Source organism: Tauraco erythrolophus, chromosome 7 (assembly GCF_009769465.1).
Source record: "Tauraco erythrolophus isolate bTauEry1 chromosome 7, bTauEry1.pri, whole genome shotgun sequence".
NCBI classification, from domain to species: Eukaryota; Metazoa; Chordata; class Aves; order Musophagiformes; family Musophagidae; genus Tauraco; species Tauraco erythrolophus.
The window spans coordinates 45,023,821-45,043,673 of record NC_141471.1 but is presented as its reverse complement, the minus strand read 5'-3'; the positions used below and the strand labels follow the sequence as shown (position 1 = coordinate 45,043,673).

Below are 19,853 nucleotides of genomic sequence, written 5' to 3'. Positions count from 1 at the left end.
AATCAATTTTGAGTAGGATATTACACTTCTTACAAGAATGTGTTCTCTAACTAGGTTTACATTTCTGATGACAGGATCACATTAAAGGCAAGAGATCGACACCCAAAACCAGCCCTGCACTGAGAACCTTCGTATGTCATTCTGTAAGGATTTTAGCCAAAAACTTATCTGTGTACAGAAACAGATATATACAAACTAATAATTTAGCCAGTAGATATATATGTGTATACATAGAAATTAATAATGGCATCTCACATTCCCAGGTGGTCCCTAAACACTGTAATATTTAATCACATAAAAATGGCACATTTTCTTGTTTCATAAATGTATACAAAATAAATTGTTAAAAAAATCAGTCATTGAGAGCTCGGTACAGATGTTAATCCAATTTGTGTGGTAATGATCAAAACAGTCAGTTTACATAAAGCATTACAGCTGTGCAATATTGCAGTCCTGCAGTTCTGTCACCAGCAATAAGGGCTACCTATCTGCCATCAGAAATTTTTGCAATAGACTCTGCATAGTCATGCTGACAGTGAGTAGGACCTTCCATTAGTGCTGCCCACAGTGATAGCCTTGCTCCTTTTCTGCTTTCTGTCCAAGAATTGTCAGGGGAAAAGTGTAAAGGGAGCTAGAGCTCCTTCTACTGGGTCTTAAGAGTCCTAAGATTAAAGATTTGAGATCCTACTACGGCTCAGAGAAGAGAGTGAAAGAAGGCCAGTAGTGTTTCGTAGATCTCTACATCACTTTTTTTTTTTTTTTTAATTCTTCTTTGCACATTCCCACTAACAGCATAATTTCAGAAGCAATCACGCATTTAAACAAGTTAGCAGAAAGAAGTCTGGGGACAGACTGTTGGAATGGGGACAGGAGAACTGCTAAGCAAATTGATTGTCTGATCCACATATGACATCTCAGATGTAACAGCTTGTAAACATTATCTGTAGAGCTCCAAATAATAACTTTACAGATTTAACCAATCATACTTTGAAGGCTGTCACTGATCTAGCAGAGCATGACCAAATCCCGTTAGAGTACAGAATAGACTCTAGCAGAAAGTCTTACATATCCTGAGTTGCATATCTAGATAAGCAATGCAAAGACATCACATGCTACAGAGATATATGCACATGAAGAAATTAATACATGCAACTAAATTCATCGTCCCATGGGCCTACAACAAAGGTTTCAAACCCTGCAGGGTAACTCAGTCTGCGATAGTACTGTGTGCTTCATCAAAGAGTAGCACATTGTCAAATTCCTTCATAAGTAAGGACTGACTTCTCCATAAGTGAGCACAGCAGATATCTGTGACTGCTACATGAATATTCAAGATAGACATAAGAGACTCCTTTACAATTTCAACTGAAACAGTCAAAAGCACATGAGATCTGTGTTTTGTTTGCCTTACGTATGTACTTCTTTAAAATTACTCCACAATCTAAGTAGTTGTCAGAGTTAATTCACTGGACAAGGTTTCCTAAGATATCCTGAAATTCTATCATCCTTTCAGCAAAACGTGGAGAAAGGGAAATTAAATGAGTCTTTGAGACACTGGAAAAAACATAAGTAGGAAACCTGCACAGATGTGAAAATGCTCAAAGGACTGTTCCTATCTTGCCCAGTGGGGATAATCAGAATTACTTTTACTACGTTTTTATCTTCCTTTTTATCTTCCTGTGTGAAGAAAGTTCAAGAGAAAAGCATGTTAGATGGCTAGGTGTCTCCTCCTATTCTGAGCACTACATGCTGAATTTTTCTGGCTGCAAGCCTCTGCATGTGAATGCCAGGGGAATTTCTAGCCCCTAATATCAAAACCAAGTTGTCATATACTTTGTTAGGACCATCTACCACATTATCACCCCTATTAGTATACACAGATTCTACAGGGTATCCTGCCTCCCAGTATAGTTAGGAGAAGTTAGCATTTTCGTGTTTGTTCAAAAACTGCATTGCACTATTGACTGGGATGATATGCGGTCTTTTTTTTCTCTTAAATAACTCCAAGAGCTGAAAAATTACTCTGTTTAAACAAGCTTCCTGTTCTTTTCTTTCCTAAGGTGGAAAGACTGCTTTTAATCAACGATTGTAGCACTATGGCACAGAGATGCAGAGTGTGCTCTCAAATAAAATAAAATAAAAACTCCACCTTTGGCTCAGACATATTTCTCGGGACCAGCCTGAGTCATAAGGGTCTCTTAACACTGCCCTTTGTATGATATTTTTTCTTTCAATTAGAGAAAAAATGAATTAGAGGATTTTTTTTTTTTTTTTACGTCACAATTGGCCCAATTAACATGAATCTTTTTTGTCTCCTTCAGCTTTTCTCCAAACAGCAGAGAAATCTAAAGCTTTTCTCTTAGCTCTCTCCAGGGACTAATATCTTTAAGTACTTCAAGGCCAGATTCAACTCCCTGACATTTGTCTGCCTTGAACTTGCAAAGCGCTCGTGAGTTTGTTAGCCTCCAAAGTGTCAAGAAACTACAATGATCTTTAGACATATTCCATGTGGGAGGTTTTCCAGAAACAGCTTTATACAGCAATGAAACCTACAGCTTGTTCTGGTGAACCTGTGTCAGATGAGGGCAAATAAAATCCTCTGAAGTAGAGCAGATATCCATTTGAGTGTGTTACACTGGGGAGATTCATGAATAGAGGAGATCCTCCATATCCAGCTCTTACCGTTGTCATTTGCCATAGGAGTGTTGGTTTGAGTGCAGATTAAACAAATCTAGTCCAGAAACAGGAACCAGACTAATTCTAACTATATCATATACTCTGCAACAGATATTCAAGCAAATACTGAAGCATCATCTTCTCTTGGAAACTTGACCTTCATCTGATGCTGCAGGAGGGAGGAGCTGAGTTTGCCAGAGTGCCTTGCCCAGGCCCCCTTATGGCCCCACCCTCTGAGAGCGCAGAAGTACGGAAGGTATGAAAAAAGTATGTGATCACAGTGGTAGGCACTGCAATGGCAGCTAACCCGTTACGTCTTACCACCAGCCTAGGAAATCAGTCCAGTCATCTGCTGAGTAGAGCTGCAGCAGAGCTCCTCAGATGAGCAGAAGCCAAGAAATGTGACAAGTTTTCTAAATTGTTGAACCCAGGGACACTGAGGGCAGGACAATCTGCACAAAGGTTTATGCAGTTCTGGATATTCTGAAGTCTCTACTTCGCAGCAATCAGCTACATCAATTTCCATATTGAAGCACCGTTTCCCATGACTACATATCAGAGTGCTCAATGAAAAAAAATGTTGTACAGGTAAAGCAACTCTAGTTGAGGTAGTAACTTTAATCTAAACAAAGGAAAGAGGAACTGTGGAATTAGTCTAAAAAAAGACTCCTGTGCCTTGATTGACATTTTAATTTATATAGATACAAAGATGTCTTCATTTTTAAACCATCTTATAGGTAGTATAGCATTCTTCCTCTACACTCTGTTGCTACATAGTCAAAGCTTGACTCATAGAGACAGTAGTGTTTATTCTAAAAGATCAAAGGAGCAGTTAAAGACTTGAATACCCACAGTTGAAGTTAAATTAAGCTGTACAGGAACTCTTTTTGAGCCATCATTCTAAATGAGGAAAATATCTGTGCCCTTCCGATGCCAAATAGTGTTTTTCCCCTCACAACAGTTTTTATGATTTTCAATGACACCATAATGGAATTGAACAAACAGCAGAATCCATAGAGATGTTTAATTCACTCTGAGTTCTCACCGCCTCAGAAGAGATAAGATTTTACAAATTCATTCCTCTCTTTTATTTCAAATACCACCTTAATGCTTCAGACAATTCCTAACCCAAACTTCTGGCCAAAAGTCTGTTGGCAGCTAAGATTGCAGATCTGAATCAAATCACAAAGATTGTATAGCACAATTTCACCTCTTTGCATAGCACAACTTCACCTCTGTAGTAAAAGCTGCACTTTCTCCTGTTTTCCTACTGGAACTCACTATAGGGTGACAAAACTTCATTGCATACACATGATAGGATGTTAAGATAGTATGTCCTTTAAGAAGTTATAACAATATCCAAAGCTAAGTTCAAATCCAAACATTAAAACAACGAAGTGTAGAGTGGGAAAAAAGGAAGATTGCTTACACTAATGAAGTCTTCCCTAGTTAAATCTCTCAGAGTCTTTCAAAATCGGATACTAAAAGAACTAAAGGGCTCTACTATAAGCAGTCTGCTACACCAATATAACAAAAACCACTATCCCTTTCATGGTTGTCAAATTAAAACACACAACAACAGTGAGACCCCCTCCCCATTCTTTTTGGCCACTGGTTCATGCAAATTACAGAAGACCAGTAGTCTTTGCCTAGCAACAAGATTGCATGTTCACTACTGATCACATTAATGATAAAGTAGTGAATATTAAAAAATGTAATGATGAGAAGAGATGCCCTCCTTCACTGACTCATCCATACTGTTTTAAATCTCTGAAATAGAAAGAATAATTCATTCATCTAATAGACTCACTAGAAACAGAAAAGGAGTCATCAGTAATACTGCTTTCCAGCCCACATCCCTGATGCTGAAAACCAGGCACAAGACAGTAATTTCATGCGAGGAGAAGGACTGCTAAATGTACAAAAAATATATGTATTTCTATTGAGCCATGAAACTTTCACATTTGCTTATGCCTTAGACTCATTCTAATATTTTCTAGAGTTACGGTTAGTACACATGAGCTGTCCTGACTGCCATGGGACACAAAGAGCGGCGGCAAAGTGTGCTGAACTGGCAGCCCTTAGCACCTCCACCTCCCAGGGAATCATACAGCTCATTCAGGTAACTGCAGAAAAGGTTATAATTACTTACAGCAGGATGTCCAGCACAGTAGGTGTAGCTAGCATGAGACTGGTAGTGCAAGCTTGCTCTTGGAAAGGTGTATGTATTCCAAGCAGGTTGGCTGCTATTCCACTGGGAGCTAAAGCCAGGGCTCATGGTCACTCTCGATTTACTGTTTTGGTACGTTCTCACTGTGGAGCTGGACTATCAAAAAAGAAAGAAATGCAACGTAAAAATAGCTTTTAGGGTAGAATACAAACAATGCAGCTACATATCATCATTGTGCACATACATACTGCCACACGGTCTGGAACAAACTTGAATGTTTCTGGTAAGGAACTGGGAAAAGCAAAAAATTGATTCCTTCAGAGATATCAGTGAAACAACTATGTCTCTGTAATGCCCAAAAGAAAGACTGGTAACTGTTAGACTTCAGGCTGGGATGTAAATCAAATGGGCAATGGATAAGTGACAGAGATAAGGGGATGTTCTGAAAATGTTTAGAGGGTGCAATTCTGCAAGATTAATAGTTCAAACTTCCATATTTATTTATTATAATGAACTAAATATTGTCATTTATTGAGCTCCTGATCAGCTATGTCCATTTGACAGTAAATGGCAGTTTGGGGTCAATGTTTAGACGTATTTCTTGAAGTCTTGAAATCCCATCTAGTGGCTAGGTAAGGCCAAGTTGTCACAAAGCTACCCCTACATTTCAAATATGTAATCTTCTAAACAGACTATGAAACTTCATGACATTTCTAAATGACTTAAAATGCAGAAGAAAAAACACCCCAAAATATTAAACTGTTTTTTTAAAGTTAATTCAATAATTTCATCTGAAATTAACCCAGACCATGCAAGTATAATTCACTTTCATTCTTTCTGACTTTCTCTCATTTTACTTTATTTTAACTGCAGTTTTCTGCTTCTGGTCCTCATTTTATAAAAAAAATATTCCTAATAAATTCTTGCACTAATAGGGGCAGGAAAAAATATCCATTTTCAAAAAGAGTAGAAGATGCATTAGAAGTGGATGCATTTTTAGCAGATATTTAGGTTGGTCTTAAAATACATGCAAATGTACTTATCCCACCATATTCTGTTCTGCATTTGGGTTTTGCTTACTTTCTTTTTATTGGCAAAGGTGTTCTCAATATCCCATGCAAACTTACACCAACTAATTGTAATTATTATAAACCTCAAACTGTTCTTTTTAAAGCAGTAAATTCACAGTGACCTCAGTAATACAGTGAAAGTTTAAGAAGTATGAACACAGACAGTATTTCTTAGAAATGCTTATAAATTTCCCTGTTAGTAAATTGATGCTATCAATTTCAAAAGCTATATTCAAGAATGAAGCTTCATTTATTTTTACACTCCTTTCAAAGATAACTTTTATACACAATATATGTACATTAACCAAATATCAATATGGGCCACGATCGAATAAAGTGTTTCACACGGTCCAAGATCATCCTTACCCCAAAGTGCTTATAAGATAAATGAGAAGGTCAGGAAAAGGATGAAAGAACAGAGTCTGATGCAGAAGCAAACAGCTTTGCAAATGAAACTTTCAGTTTCATTTCAATGCTTCAACACAGTTTTATTGGGAGAGGATTAGTGAAACGGAAGGAAAAGGGGACAGAGAGAAGACATACAAAAAGGTTTCAAGGACACATTCTAGCTATAAAAATATATATTCTGTATAATTTTTCCAATTTTTAATACTGTATTTAGATGAGTCGATTGTAGAAACTACAGGCCACGCTGGCATCGGCTGAACATGCCCTCTTTATTTCATTTAATTTTAAAAAGTGTAAGTACACAAAGTTTGCCTCGGTTATCAATTGCTGTATAAACTTTAAGTTCAAGAAAAGGCCAAACGACTTCCTGCATGTGTTTATTTCCTGCGCCGCCGATTAGGAAGCCTGAAAAGAGCAGTTTCCGCTCACCAGTTCTCAATATCTCAACGGATTCGCCTCCCGCCCCCACCCCTAAGCGAAGGATTCCTGCGGTGTGATTTCTAAAGATTTAACTTACGACTAGCTGAACACAAAGCATATGAATGAACACTAAAACCCACACTAAACTCTCATTAGTCACTGTGTGTGACAAGTGGTTACTTTGTTCTTACAAAAGGCTTTAGGGGGGAAAAAAAAAAAAATCTGCCCCTACAGTTAAAGGGGCTTATTTGAAATAAATCTTTTTGTATGAATTTAAATCATGACAAATCAAAGGAAGGAGGCTATGGCTACAGCTAGAGAAAAAATGAAGGGGTTTAATGTTATTTTTTTTTGATTTTTTTTCTTTTTTTTCCTTCTCCTTTTACCCTCTTTCCCCAAGGAGCAGAAACTGCATTTTCTTTCCTTTGACATATTACTTATCTTTCAGATCGCTCCTCAAAGACAAATCTCTCTTTCTGGGCCCTGGTAGACTTGCTTCTACACAAGAGATGAAGGCTAGGTTTTGTTTCGGACAGATCAAGTAGGTTTTTAGCCATAATATACTTCTCCATGTACATTTCTCCCCTTTATAAACATCAGATATTCAAGTGTGGCTGCTTATTAACTCCTCTCGAGGAGTTCATCTGCAGCTGAATATTCTGTGAATATTGAGCTGCTGTATCCTAACAATAGCTTATTTCTGATGGGTCTGCATTGTATGGGCCAGTGGAAAATATCTGTGGCTGATGGGATGTGAAGATGCATTATCAGCTGTGATAATTGTTACCTGATTACTTTCACTGCAGCAGCAAACTCTGCTACAGCAAGGAGAGATGTGCTATTAGCACTATACAGACGGGCACAATACCTGCTCCTGGATAAGAGAAGAGGAGCAAAAATAAGCCTGTTTTTTAAACAGCCTGCCTCAGATGCTGAACCTCCTTCTGCCTGTTGACTGAGTTTTGTTTCGTGCTTGTGTGCTACACAAAACAGCTTCCCATATCTGCCACTGTGCTGGAGGCACGGCTCAGCCCCGGCGCCAAATTCGGGCAGAGATGAGCCTCTCCGGCCCCCTTCTGCTCCTCCACCCAGCTCCCACCTCATGGAGAACACATTACAAACAGTGAGCCATCCAGACCACCAAGGACATGCTGGGTGGCCCAACCATGCAGGTCACTTGGGACACAGAGTTGGGAATGGACCTTTCTCCCCCCCGGAATGACCGGGCAACTGGGAGAGGAAGGTCCCTGCAAGGAGAGCCCTCTACTCGGAATGGCTTTGTAGGGGGGGCTGTTACTTCTGACCCGATAAAAGCTCCTCTCTCTTTCTGCTGGCTTACCTCCGGTAAAAAACAAAGCAAAAGTCAATACGCAAAGACACTCCCAGGATAATTGGCTTTGAAATCTTGAAGCTCTGCAGGTTGTCAGCCAGAGAAGAGAGACATCTGCGTCACCAGCCCCCAGGTCCCAGGGCAGCCTGGTCACCTGGCGGCTCCGACCTGAGGTGGTTGAGGAGCCAAGACATCGCACCCAGAGACCCCAAAAGGCGACGTGTTGAATTTGAGGTGTCCTCTGAACAACAAAACACTGCACATCTCCACAGCCTTACCAGTTCAGCACAGAGGCACCTGTGGGAAAGACACTGGGCTAACTGGTGGAACTGGGAGGGAAAACGGTACACGGTGTGCTGTACCCAGGTGCTGGCAGGCAGGGGGCTCTGTGAGCAGGGGCTGGGGCTGCCCCGTGCCCGGCATAGCCACTTCCATCTGGGTCCCACCAACACATCACAGGGCACAGCAGAGCCCTTCAGCGAAGGTGGGGGCACCTCTGGGAAAAGGTATTTAAGAACGGGCAAAATGCTGCCTGAGAGGGAGGAAAAAAGTGAGACACAGCCAAACAGCCCTGCGAGCATCCAGGGGAGAGCGGGAGGAGGGTGAGGAGGCTCCTCTGCAGCCTCTGGAGAGCCTGCCTGGAGCTGGTACTCTAGGACAGGATCCGTGGACAATCCTATGCCGGAGGAGGTGGATACGTCCTGAAGGAACTGTGGCTCACACTGCAGCAGGGAAAAAGGGTGAGGAGTAGAAGAGAGGAGCTGGTCTTTCCCAATCCCCTGTGCTGCCAGGCCTGGGGAGCAGGCACAGGGCTGGGAACGGAGGAGTGAAGCTGAGCCTGGGAAAGAGAGGTAAGGGAGAGGTGCTGTCTTAATTTTTCCTTCCTTCCTTCTCACTATCCAAACTCATTTTAATAGGCAATAAATCCATTTTCCCCAAATTTAGTCTGTTTGAGCCTATAATGGTAATGGCTAAGTAATCTCTCTGTCTTTATCTTGACCCACGAGCTTTTCCATCTTATTCTCTGCCCTCATTTTGTTGAGGAGGGGCAGTGAAAGAGTGGCTGGGCAGGTGTCTGGCAGCCAACAAAGGTCAGACCACGACAAACTGGCAGGTCTTGTGGTACACGAGCTTTTATTCAGGTTCTGAAATTGCATCTATTTCCCTCTAGCTCTGTTGATTACTCCAGTGAAAGATATCACCTCTCCTCAAAACTCTGTCTTATTCATATCTCTTAGATTGTCAATAGTAGACCACTGCTGCCACTCCTGGAACAACCTGATCATCTTTTCTCAGAAAACTTCTGCAGAAAATTACCAGGTTAGAACAAAAAAGAACTGTTGCCCTCCATGCTGTTTTGCCAGAAACAACAAATATTACAAAGGAGAATTTTCTTTTCCTTGAATAAGTCACTCCAGTACCTTTATACCCTAAAGGTCTGAGGTAATCTAAAATGGAAGTCAGTAAAATTTAAATGTCTAATCATATTTTTAAAAATTACTCTTTTTTTTCTGTGCCTTAATTTCTCTGTCTTATAAGTAAGGATAATCTTATTTTAAAACTTCTAGGCTAACCTTTTCCTCATGTTTGTAAAAGTTTTGAACGTTTTTGAACATAAGCATGAGTGAAGTGCAAAGTACTGTTAGTATTATTACTGTTTCTAGAGCTTAACTGCTTTTCAGTTCTTAGTTCCTTTTAATAGCTGATGTGTGAAGTCTAACAGTGAAAAAATAGAACATAGTATTTATGGAGCATGCTTTATCTTCAAAGCACTGTGCAAATGTTAAATGATGGCAAATTTTTTGACTGGTGCAACATTTACAAATTTTAAAGCAGTTTATGATAGATGTAAGAACTAGCTGCCACTCCTTCCTATTTATATGTCAATAAAGCACACCGTTTGACTAGGACATTAAGCAACATAAACAGTTCTGATGTAGACTTAGTCTTCATGTCATCACACTCCTGATCTCCATTCTTTTATAACACGGCCTCATCATGCAGTAAACCAACAGCAAAAATATTGCTAATTCTGAAATTCTACATCACGTCAAAGGCAAGACTGACTAGATCTAGCAGACACCCTTCTGCCAACTATTCCAAAATGCTGTGATTACTATTGGCTTTGGCACTCTGAAGGAAGACAGAGGCTCAAATATTCTGCTCTATGTTACCTCTCTACTTGCCTTGACTTAAAAAAAAAAACAAAAAACAACAAAGCAAAAACCCACAAACATAAAAAAGACAAGTGTGATTAAAGAGGTGTAAATAACATCTGAATTCAGCCTCCCACTACCTCATCTTTTAAGCAACTTCACAGAGCTATGATGTCATTTTCATAGCCTACACAATTTGAGCTGTCTCCAGTCCCTTGGATTTTGATTACAGAATGGTTCTGTCTTCAGCTGCATCTTTTGGGTTTTTTGTGAAAGGAATTGTGTTTGAAAGGGTGTCCACCCTCTTCCCCCTATCCCTTCAAGGGATTTGGCATCCCTTTTTTGCATGTCAAAATTATTACAGGAGTTGGGAAAAACCAAGTAGAGAAACTGCCTTTCTGGAGATAACTGCTTGCAGGAGCTCTATATGCCTGTCTTTGGATCAGATCATGATGCAAAGCACAGTCCTATGCTCTTAAAAGTTTGGATGCTTTACAAAATACTATGGTTCCCATAGAAATCAAAGTTTTCCTCTAACCTGGAAAAGTCAGAAATGAAAATAGCTGCCCTGGAACATTATTTCATGAGGTAAAATGATGCATTTGTTTTCTTGCTCAGAGGAAATATGACACGGGCAAACTGGCAAACCAAATTTGAAGTTAGTTCATCACAAAATCTGCCTGAGAGAACTTAAAAGATTGTGGTAATTCTGAAATTGAAGAGTGAAGGTGGTGTTTTCTTTCTGGATTGTTATGAAAACAAAACATGGAAGATATTCCAGATTATTTTTTTTTAATAGCAGGAAAGAGGAATTTTGTGCTGCTACTTTTCCCAACATAATCTTTCACTATAGCTTGCAAATCTCTTACAGTCTAGAACCAAATTCTATCTGTCCCGGTAAGAATCGTGCTTTTAATATTTGGCCACTGCAGATTTTGAGTTTATCATCAAGTTTGTCTTATAACCTTTATGAAAAAACTTCAGAGACAAGACCACATTTCAGAGAAACATTGTTTTTCCAGACATGTGATTGAAACTCAATACACTATACCTGGAAAAACAGGATCAACTGAGAGAAATAGCATTCCACTGAAACCACAGAGAAATGATGAGGCTATATTTCATATCTCAGCATACATGTAGGGCTATAGCTCACCCAGTGGATCCAAAAGTGCTGAGCACTAGCCCACATCACGCCCAAATGCAGGGTGTGCAGCCCACCTGCCCCCTTCTGGTAGGTGGGACAGGAATGCTCTCCATGGGCTAGCTTTGCTCCACAGGCTCCTCACAAACAGGACAGAGGGGACCCAGGCCTGCAGGACACAACTAGCACAGCTGAATTACTTATGGCTAGGGCTCAACAGGAACGCTAAGTTGAGAGACTTTTTAGGATAGGTTCCAAATTATCTAAATAACTCTTGAGGAACGTATTCTAGAAAAAAAAAAAAAGTCTGCCACTCGTTATTTTTCCCGAGAGTTATGCCTTGAAAACAAAATATATATGGGTTTTGCACTTTTCTGGTTAGAATTGCTGTCATTTCCAGTGACTCAGCACTGTAACTCATGCTGTACTTTTAACTGTTACTTGAATCCTAGGAGCACTTTTTTTCCTGGGCAAAGTACGAAGCATTGCTCTTGTAGTTACAGAGAGTGAGCAGGGGACCTTAAAAAATGAAGGCTTTCACAGTTTGAGGAAGAGGCCATGAAGAGCCTGGTTTTCTGCCATCTTATCATCCATGTCAGTGCCAAGAGGCAAAGAATTAGTAAAAAGAGACAGTCCAGTGACAATTCAGATTAAAGCCCTGAGGTCTCATGGCAACCTGTGTGGAACACCTGGGTGCAATCAAAAGTTGCCATTACCTGATGGTTCTCTAGACAAGAGACCTCTGGATTTCAGTCAACTTCTGCACACATGCACCTCCCGAAAGGCATTACCACCACCAGTATCTCAGCAGGCAAGCACAGTGTAAAGACCAAGTAGAAGTCACAAGAAATGCTCCTGTGCTTCAAACTTATTCCTCCAGAACAAGAAAAGGAATTTTGTATGCATAAGAGAAACTTGTATTGGTTTTGTTACCCATGTTGTACCTGGCTATAGGAAATGGGGACGCTCATGCTGCTGGACTGCTCATTTGTACATCTTCCTTCCACAGAAGGAAAAGTGAAGGGAGACTTACCAAAGAGTATTTTTTGTTTGTTTATCTTGCTTAAGTGATTTGTAAAAAAAAACCTGAGATTAAAAGGCATGTTGTTAGATGGGATTCTTATTGGTCTAGTTTAAACCTTTAATGTAGGTTTGAATACAGTGACTATCTTGCCTCTAAGCCCCCTTCTCCTCTGCCTCCTTCACTTTGAAAGGAGTAAGGGCATGTCAAAGCTTCTTCTCTTCAGAATATTATTTAGTCAATCTATTGTGAGAAATTTAAGTCATAGCAACCTCAGAAGGACACTGATTATGACCTTGTAACGGTAGGTCATTAAGTAATTATTTTCTGAAAATAAAACACACTGGTAGCTGTTAAATTTACTCCAGCATTTTTTACCACACCGAGGTTACAATTTAAAGTAGTGAAGCATTAGGTTAACCCAAGATGAGCATGATCTAACTGTTCCCAGTAAATTCTAGCAAGATAGCACTGGTTAAGGTCGTGCCACAGATAACTTGCACGTGCTGCACAATTCTGATTTCTAAAGAAGCCACCCATTTAAAATCATCACTCAATTCAATATTCCTACAAATGCATATATAGCTCATCTGTACAGAGTGACTGGAGAAAAGAATGTTCTTCCACCAGGAGCCGGACAGCACACAAGTCAGAGGCAGGGAAGATTTGTGCCAGGTAAGAAAGTCTAATGGTAAACACCAATCTTAAGGAAAGCCGTTGACTACATAGAAAACATATCATATTAAATCTCTGATCTTGGCAGATCTCCAGAGTAGTATTTTTACAAGGTCTAAGAATTCCTCTCTCATGTACGACAGTTGCTGCTCTTGAAGTCTTTTCTGCAAACCACACAGCAGAATTTGGTACTTGCAGCATTCCCTTTGTAAAATATAGAACACAAAGGTATGATGCAAAAATTGAAAAAAAAATTAACTTGTGATAAGTGCATTTCCTAGGATCACATTCCCAGGTACAGAGAGTTCTTGTACTAGTTTGACTATAAGTCAACAAACCACTTTTACCTATATCTTATTTTTGCATATGAACCTCTGTACTGCTGACTGAAACACAAGTTTAGGCGCTTTACTGATTAATGACTGATTTTAGCATTTACCTGTCTGCTAAACTGGGACTTTTTACAGAGAGCTAACACCTTTTGTGAAACTCATTATTTTTTGATTGTTCACGGAGAAAAATAATTATTTCATTAACACTTGAATTCCTCTCCTTTCACAGTACCCAAAGGTATGTTTCACTATGTTCTGCAGTATCTTAATGTTTTCTCTGATGTATCTGTTTACTACATGTATATTGAATTACTCCCTGAACAATAAATCAACCACTGTCTTGGACACAAAATGATTTTCCTCACACTAGATCTGCAATATACAACTTTTTTTAGACAATCCCAAGAGTAACAGCTGGCTGACAAATTAAGCAAGTCTGCAACATTAACCAGTGACTGCAATCCAGACTCACATATAAGGGAAGAAAGATGCTTATGAACAACCAAAAAATGTCCATGGCACAACATCACTTCTAGAATCCTACCAAATAAGAAAAGTCAGACGTCCTTCCTCAGCTGCACTAGGCAAAGTGTTGATTCCAACATCACACACATATTACAAGTCTTCGCATCCACAAAATGCTTACTTTACTGAATGCAATGTGGTTATGAAATGCATTTGGTTACTGGGAAGAATTCTATAAATCCTGCAAAGCTACCCAATGTACCACTCTGTAGCTAACTCCTGTGGATGGACCTGTCTGCTTTTGTAAACCTCACTGCGGGATTAGGACATTTATCAAAGCTACGATTTCTTTCCCACAATGTTATATCTATTGTATACCAGGAGTTCTGCAGGTGCATGATTTATCCATCCTGTCATTAGCTACAATACCCTGCAAACAGTTTTTACTTTGTGCTGGAGAAACAAATATTCCTCCCATAAATTGTTTTACTGCTGATTGGGGAACACGCTCCTGCTCCCTTGACAATAAACCAGCTTGCTTTCTCTGACCACGGAGTTATAATTTCCAGCATGTCAATCTGAAGCTCAGCACAATTTCTTATGGAATTGAGTAATACAGGAAAACTACAGCTTACTTTTTTTCAATATCACACCTGAAGTCTCATCTGTTAAGTGGCAACATGTCTGAGGGACATTACAGACAACACAGCCCCTAAAGATCCAACTGAGAGAACACAGGAGAAGGAAGCAAACATCAAATAAATCAAATGGACAAAATTCTCTTTTAAAATGAAAACAAAAACTCAATATGAATTTTGTTACTGGCATCAGGATTCGTCAAAGGACTTAGTTTGGCTGAAAATGTTCAATGAACATTTTAAAAAGCAAGGAAGCAAACTGGATATCCAGGAAATCCGGAAATGAAAAGCGATTTCTTACTCAGTGAAATCATACTCAGACAGGCCTTTCACTCAAATTAAATATTCATAGAACCACATATATTGTGTATGACACATTTGAATGTGAAAAGGCTAATATGCTCTGGCTTTTCCAGTACTCAACTAATCCATTAGAAATGTAATAGTCAGTCTAATCATTCCGTGACTTCAGTAGGAGGAATGGAAAATAAAAGAGAAAGCAGAATAAATTACAAAGAGAAGAAGAAAATAAGAAGTAAGACATACCCAAGACCAGCTCTCAGGGTATTCAAAATCAATTTCAACTGCCCAGATATCTGTTGAGTATCAAATACAGAACAGAGGAACATGCACACAGGGCTACATAGTTGCCTCAGAAAGCTGCTTTTTCTTCCCTTAAGCTTTGGGCCCTCATGCTGGAGAAGAGAGAGAGATCATTAATTTACTAAAAGGGATGAGCAAATTATAACTGGAAAGTTGACTATAAGCTATTTGAATTCAGTGTAGCAAAGACTGGTTTTCCAGGCTACATCAATACAAAGTTATAGATTTCATTTAAAAAATAAGTAAATCTCAATGAAAAATTACATTAGAATTCTCAATATAAAAGACAACAGAAATACCTAAGAGATGGAGTGGTAAGGCACAAGAGCTTATGGGATTTTGCTTTTTTTTTTTTATTTCCCTGAAAAAATAAAAGCAATGAAAGGCTATTAAAATCTAAATAATCCTGCCGATTATTGACAATCCTGCAGTCTAAACTAGTGGGAAGGAGATATGAGCATCAACAAACAAAAATACTCTTAAGTCAATAAAAAACTTAGTGAAGATCTTAAATGAAGGAATGAAGCAGAAGGAGGTAATATGCTGAAGGTTTGACCGTGTGAGGCTTCTCTGGCCTTGGTCAGCACATCATTCAATGTAACAGGACCACTCATGACCTTAAAGTAAACCATGAGTACAAGCAAACCAATCCCTGACAAAGCTTTGTAGAAACTACTCCTTAAATTGAACACGGTTCTCTCCTGCATAATTGTCTACTGCACGTAAAGCACTATCAGATCATAAAAGAAAACTTCCCTCTAGATAATGTCAATCAAATGTTTCTAGATATACAAAAATGCTTTTACTTTTAAGTATCAATGTGAATGCAGATAAGCAACCATCCCCTCATAGTATCTTTCCTTCAAAACATAAATCACTCCTTTTATTCTTATCAGCTAATGATCAAGAGTTTTATTGGCTGACCTGCATGTTGGCAATGCTGCCAGTTTCAGATTGGCATTTTATACTCTATGAACTGGTAAACAAACCAATACAACAACAAAACACCAATAACTTACATTTTAGTAAGGTTACTGCAGTAAGGAAAGCTCGTGCAGGTCTGAAAATACCTTCAGCTTTCACCAAATTACACTGCTGAGAAACAATAACCCCAACACATTACACATTCAGGGCTCAAAATGGAATGCAGAGATCTTTTGAATCCTGTTGGAGGGTGCTCAAATAAGAGAAGTCATCGACCCTTCAGAGAGAAAATCCAGCTGAGGTCCCTCAGAGCCTGGCATGTGGAGCTGCACTTCTTCGCTTAGGAAACACTGACAGCTAGGGGAATAACTCAGTGCAGCTCAGCCTAAGGGATTTTTCTGCCCCAGTACCCAATGGTATGAAGAAGATTCGGATCCTTCATATTGAAGTTCTACATCATAAACTTGACAGGCAAAGGAGAGGGAAAAAAAGGAGGAATGCTCTGCTTTTGTGTTTCTCCCTGCTGTAACCAGAACCCCTTTTCCTATCCCCAAATGTTTGTTAAAATGTTAAAATTGCGATTTTAAAATGTAAGTACAGCAGTCATGTCCAGGCTGCAAGAATCAGATCAGAGATGAGGAACAGAGACTGAGGACAAGAGAGAAGATGACCAGAAACCACAGCAGGAGGCTCTGAGGATAAACAGATGCTATCCTGTCTCATCTGTATTTTCTGTTTTGTGTTCTTGAGACTACTTCTCAAAAGACTAGACATGGAATGAATGCAGATGGAGATATCTGTCACATTGTTCCCAGTTGGTTTAAAACCTCTGCTTCTCAAGGCAAATACTTTCTAGACTTGATGACTGCATTTCCGAAGCCTGAAGATGGGTAGAATTTCTTACCGCTCTATAAGGCCCCTGGTCTAAAAAGGCTAGAGGATTAACAGCAAATTAAACTAGTACAGTTACCATAGAAATTCCTTTAAAAGGTGTACTTTGAATTTCATATTTCTATGTCAGTAGATAGTCTCTGCAGCTCTGTGCCTAGAATATACATTTCAGGAAAATTCGCCATATAGCCTATTCAGTTGTACATTGTATTTCCTGACACGTGTGGGTGTCATAACCTTACAGCAGAAACAGGAAAAAACAGTAATATTAACAAGATTTGTACAGAAGCTTACAACAGTTAGTTACCCTATTATCTACCAAAACAGTTCAGAAGGACTGGTGGGAATATCTTTGAAGATTGCTGAAAGTTATTTTTAGAGATAGATTATTTGTACAGTTAAAAACATATTTAACATCTCCAAGAATCACCTATGCATAGCTTCATTATTATTATTTAAGTGCAACTTTTAGAATCTAGTGAACTGTTATGTAGATACTAAGTGAGAAAGTTAATGGGTGTAGATGTAAAGGAAAAGAATGTCACCTACTGTACTTAAAAAAAACAGGATGGTCTTTCACCCAAAGAGGAAAACTACGGTTTGGACGATCAAAAATCATTATTAGCTCTGAAACAGGCTTCTTATTGTGACTCCAATTTTCCACAACTCTTTCCTGGTCTCTGTAATGGGAATTTAACTACTTCTTCTTATGCACCCCTTGGGGGAGGGTATGACATCTTTTGTCCAGTCATATAGAACAGCAATGTCCCAAATCACCAAATCAATCGCCAATCACCTAACCACCAAATCAAGTGTTTTGGTGAATTTTCAGTTATATAATGAGTATGTAAGCCACTATAATTGGGAATAAACACAATGAAAGATATAGAGAGGCTTCCAGTAATTCCCATGCACATATATAAGCATAATTAAGTGAAATAAAGAACAACACAGGCAGAATACAGAGGATATTTCCAATGATGTTTAAACTATTGGCAGAACATTTCTTTAAGGAAGGCAATAGAACCATGAATTAGGGGGATTTAAGAAATCCAAAGCACATACAAAAGCAAAGACTGGGGAAAGTAGATTTCAGGAGCTGAATCTTAATAATAGAGCCTTGCTCCATCTCATTTATCTACACACATTTACATTTATACATCTCTGTATATATTACATGGAGGGGGAATGTGAAGCTATTCTTTAATTCATAGAGATTAAAACCAGATGTTGTTACAACTTTTTTATATTTTAAAAGAAATATCTAGAGACATTGATTTCAGGGAAAAAGGTAATTTATTTTTTTTAACATGCTGCTGCTAATATTTTTTGTAACATGGATGAGGAAGGGCACAGGAAAAAAGATGATGTACTACAGCTTAAATATGGAAGAAAAAATGTATCTCATATCCTAAAACCTGAACATATTTATGTCCCTAACCACTCTAATTTTAGAAATATCTGTTGTAGACTGTCATTATACCCAAACTGTTTGCAGACGCTACTGCACAATAGAATAGTCAGAGTTAAATTGTGCTAGTTACACCAAGATTTGAGGTTACAAATGGTTTTTACTGTTCTGTCTTTCATTGTGGACACAATACAGAAAGATGCATATTTTCTAACTAGACTTAGCTAATGAGAATTGTTAACTTAGATAGACAGATGAAATTGATAGAACATACACAGATTTTTTTTGCCACCGCCTAAAAAATCTAATTCAAAACAGAAACATTTAATTCATACCAAATTCTCTAGATAAATTATTTAATGCAAACCAATTTAATTTCTTTATATAAAATTATTTTTATTTTTTAAACTTAATTTTAAGAAGCAGAATATTTTAGTCTCAAAAATGAACATTTTATTGTAACTCCAAATTTAAGAAGAAATATGCAGGAATATAGTTGCTATAAATAGAGTAGAAATCTGTTATGGTACAACAAATTTTCAGCAATCATTTGATTTCATGGATTGAATCTAGCTGATCAAAGGATAGCAAACTTAGCAGATGAAGCAGCAGATATACTGTTTATTTGTTTCTTTAACATCAGAATCATACAGTTTGACAAGATTCTGCTAAACATTCACCTGCAAACATTTGATAACTTTAGGATATGCCATTCAGGTGCTGGATGTCAATTTTGTTGGTCCCAGTGCATCAAATCCTTATGCATATGCATAACTGTAAGCACAGTGAAGGTGCACTACTGAAGCCGAAAGGATTCATTATATTCTAGATTCATTATATACTAGAATCATACACATCTTAAACATCTAACGGAATTGATCCTGCACTGAAGACAAAAATTTTATTTCTATGCAAGAACAAAAAGATGGAGACTTAGATAGGAAAGGGGGGGGTTTGTTGTTTGTTTTAAAAGGATATAAATCTTCATGATGCAGGCTATAAAAGAAGGCTAGGAAGATTAATACTCTCTAGGCAGCATATTCCACTCTTATTATCTACAGGATATCTTGCACCTTGTTCTGAAGCATTTAGCAATGGCTCACGGAACAAGAGATGTTTAATGGTCTGATATGGCCTTGCTGCATCGATCACTGTGATACAGCAATCAAAACCAGAAGGTAGGTATGGCCCTATTTGATCTTTACAAGAGAATTCCACTACGCTAATCTCTAAAACATATTGTCAGATTATTCATTTCTCTCCCTCGTGTATTTCCTTACTTAAAAATAAATAAATCAATCAATACAGCCATCATGCAAAATTTCTGAACTTAAGGGAAGTCAATAGTCTTTGTACGTGCTTGGCAGAACACTGCCTGTGTGCGTATTGGGGTTGCAAATCATGAGGAGCCCTATTGACTGTTTTCTTTTAATAAACTCATTTTTGGAAGAAACATACACATTCATTATGTCTCCTACTTCCTGGAGGAAATATTGGTGCAGCTGAGGTCTAGAAACAA

The 19,853-nt window shown here is 38.6% G+C and overlaps 1 protein-coding gene across 1 annotated transcript in view; it reads right to left on the bottom strand.

Annotated features, from left to right (window-relative positions):
- Window positions 1-19,853, bottom strand: part of RBMS3 (RNA binding motif single stranded interacting protein 3) — a 721,097-nt gene that overhangs the window by 494,503 nt on the left and 206,741 nt on the right. Inside the window, exon 3 of the mRNA XM_086614511.1 lies at window positions 4,829-5,002. Within this exon, the coding sequence (XP_086470637.1) occupies window positions 4,829-5,002 (174 nt within the window). The remainder of the gene's footprint in view (window positions 1-4,828; window positions 5,003-19,853) is intronic.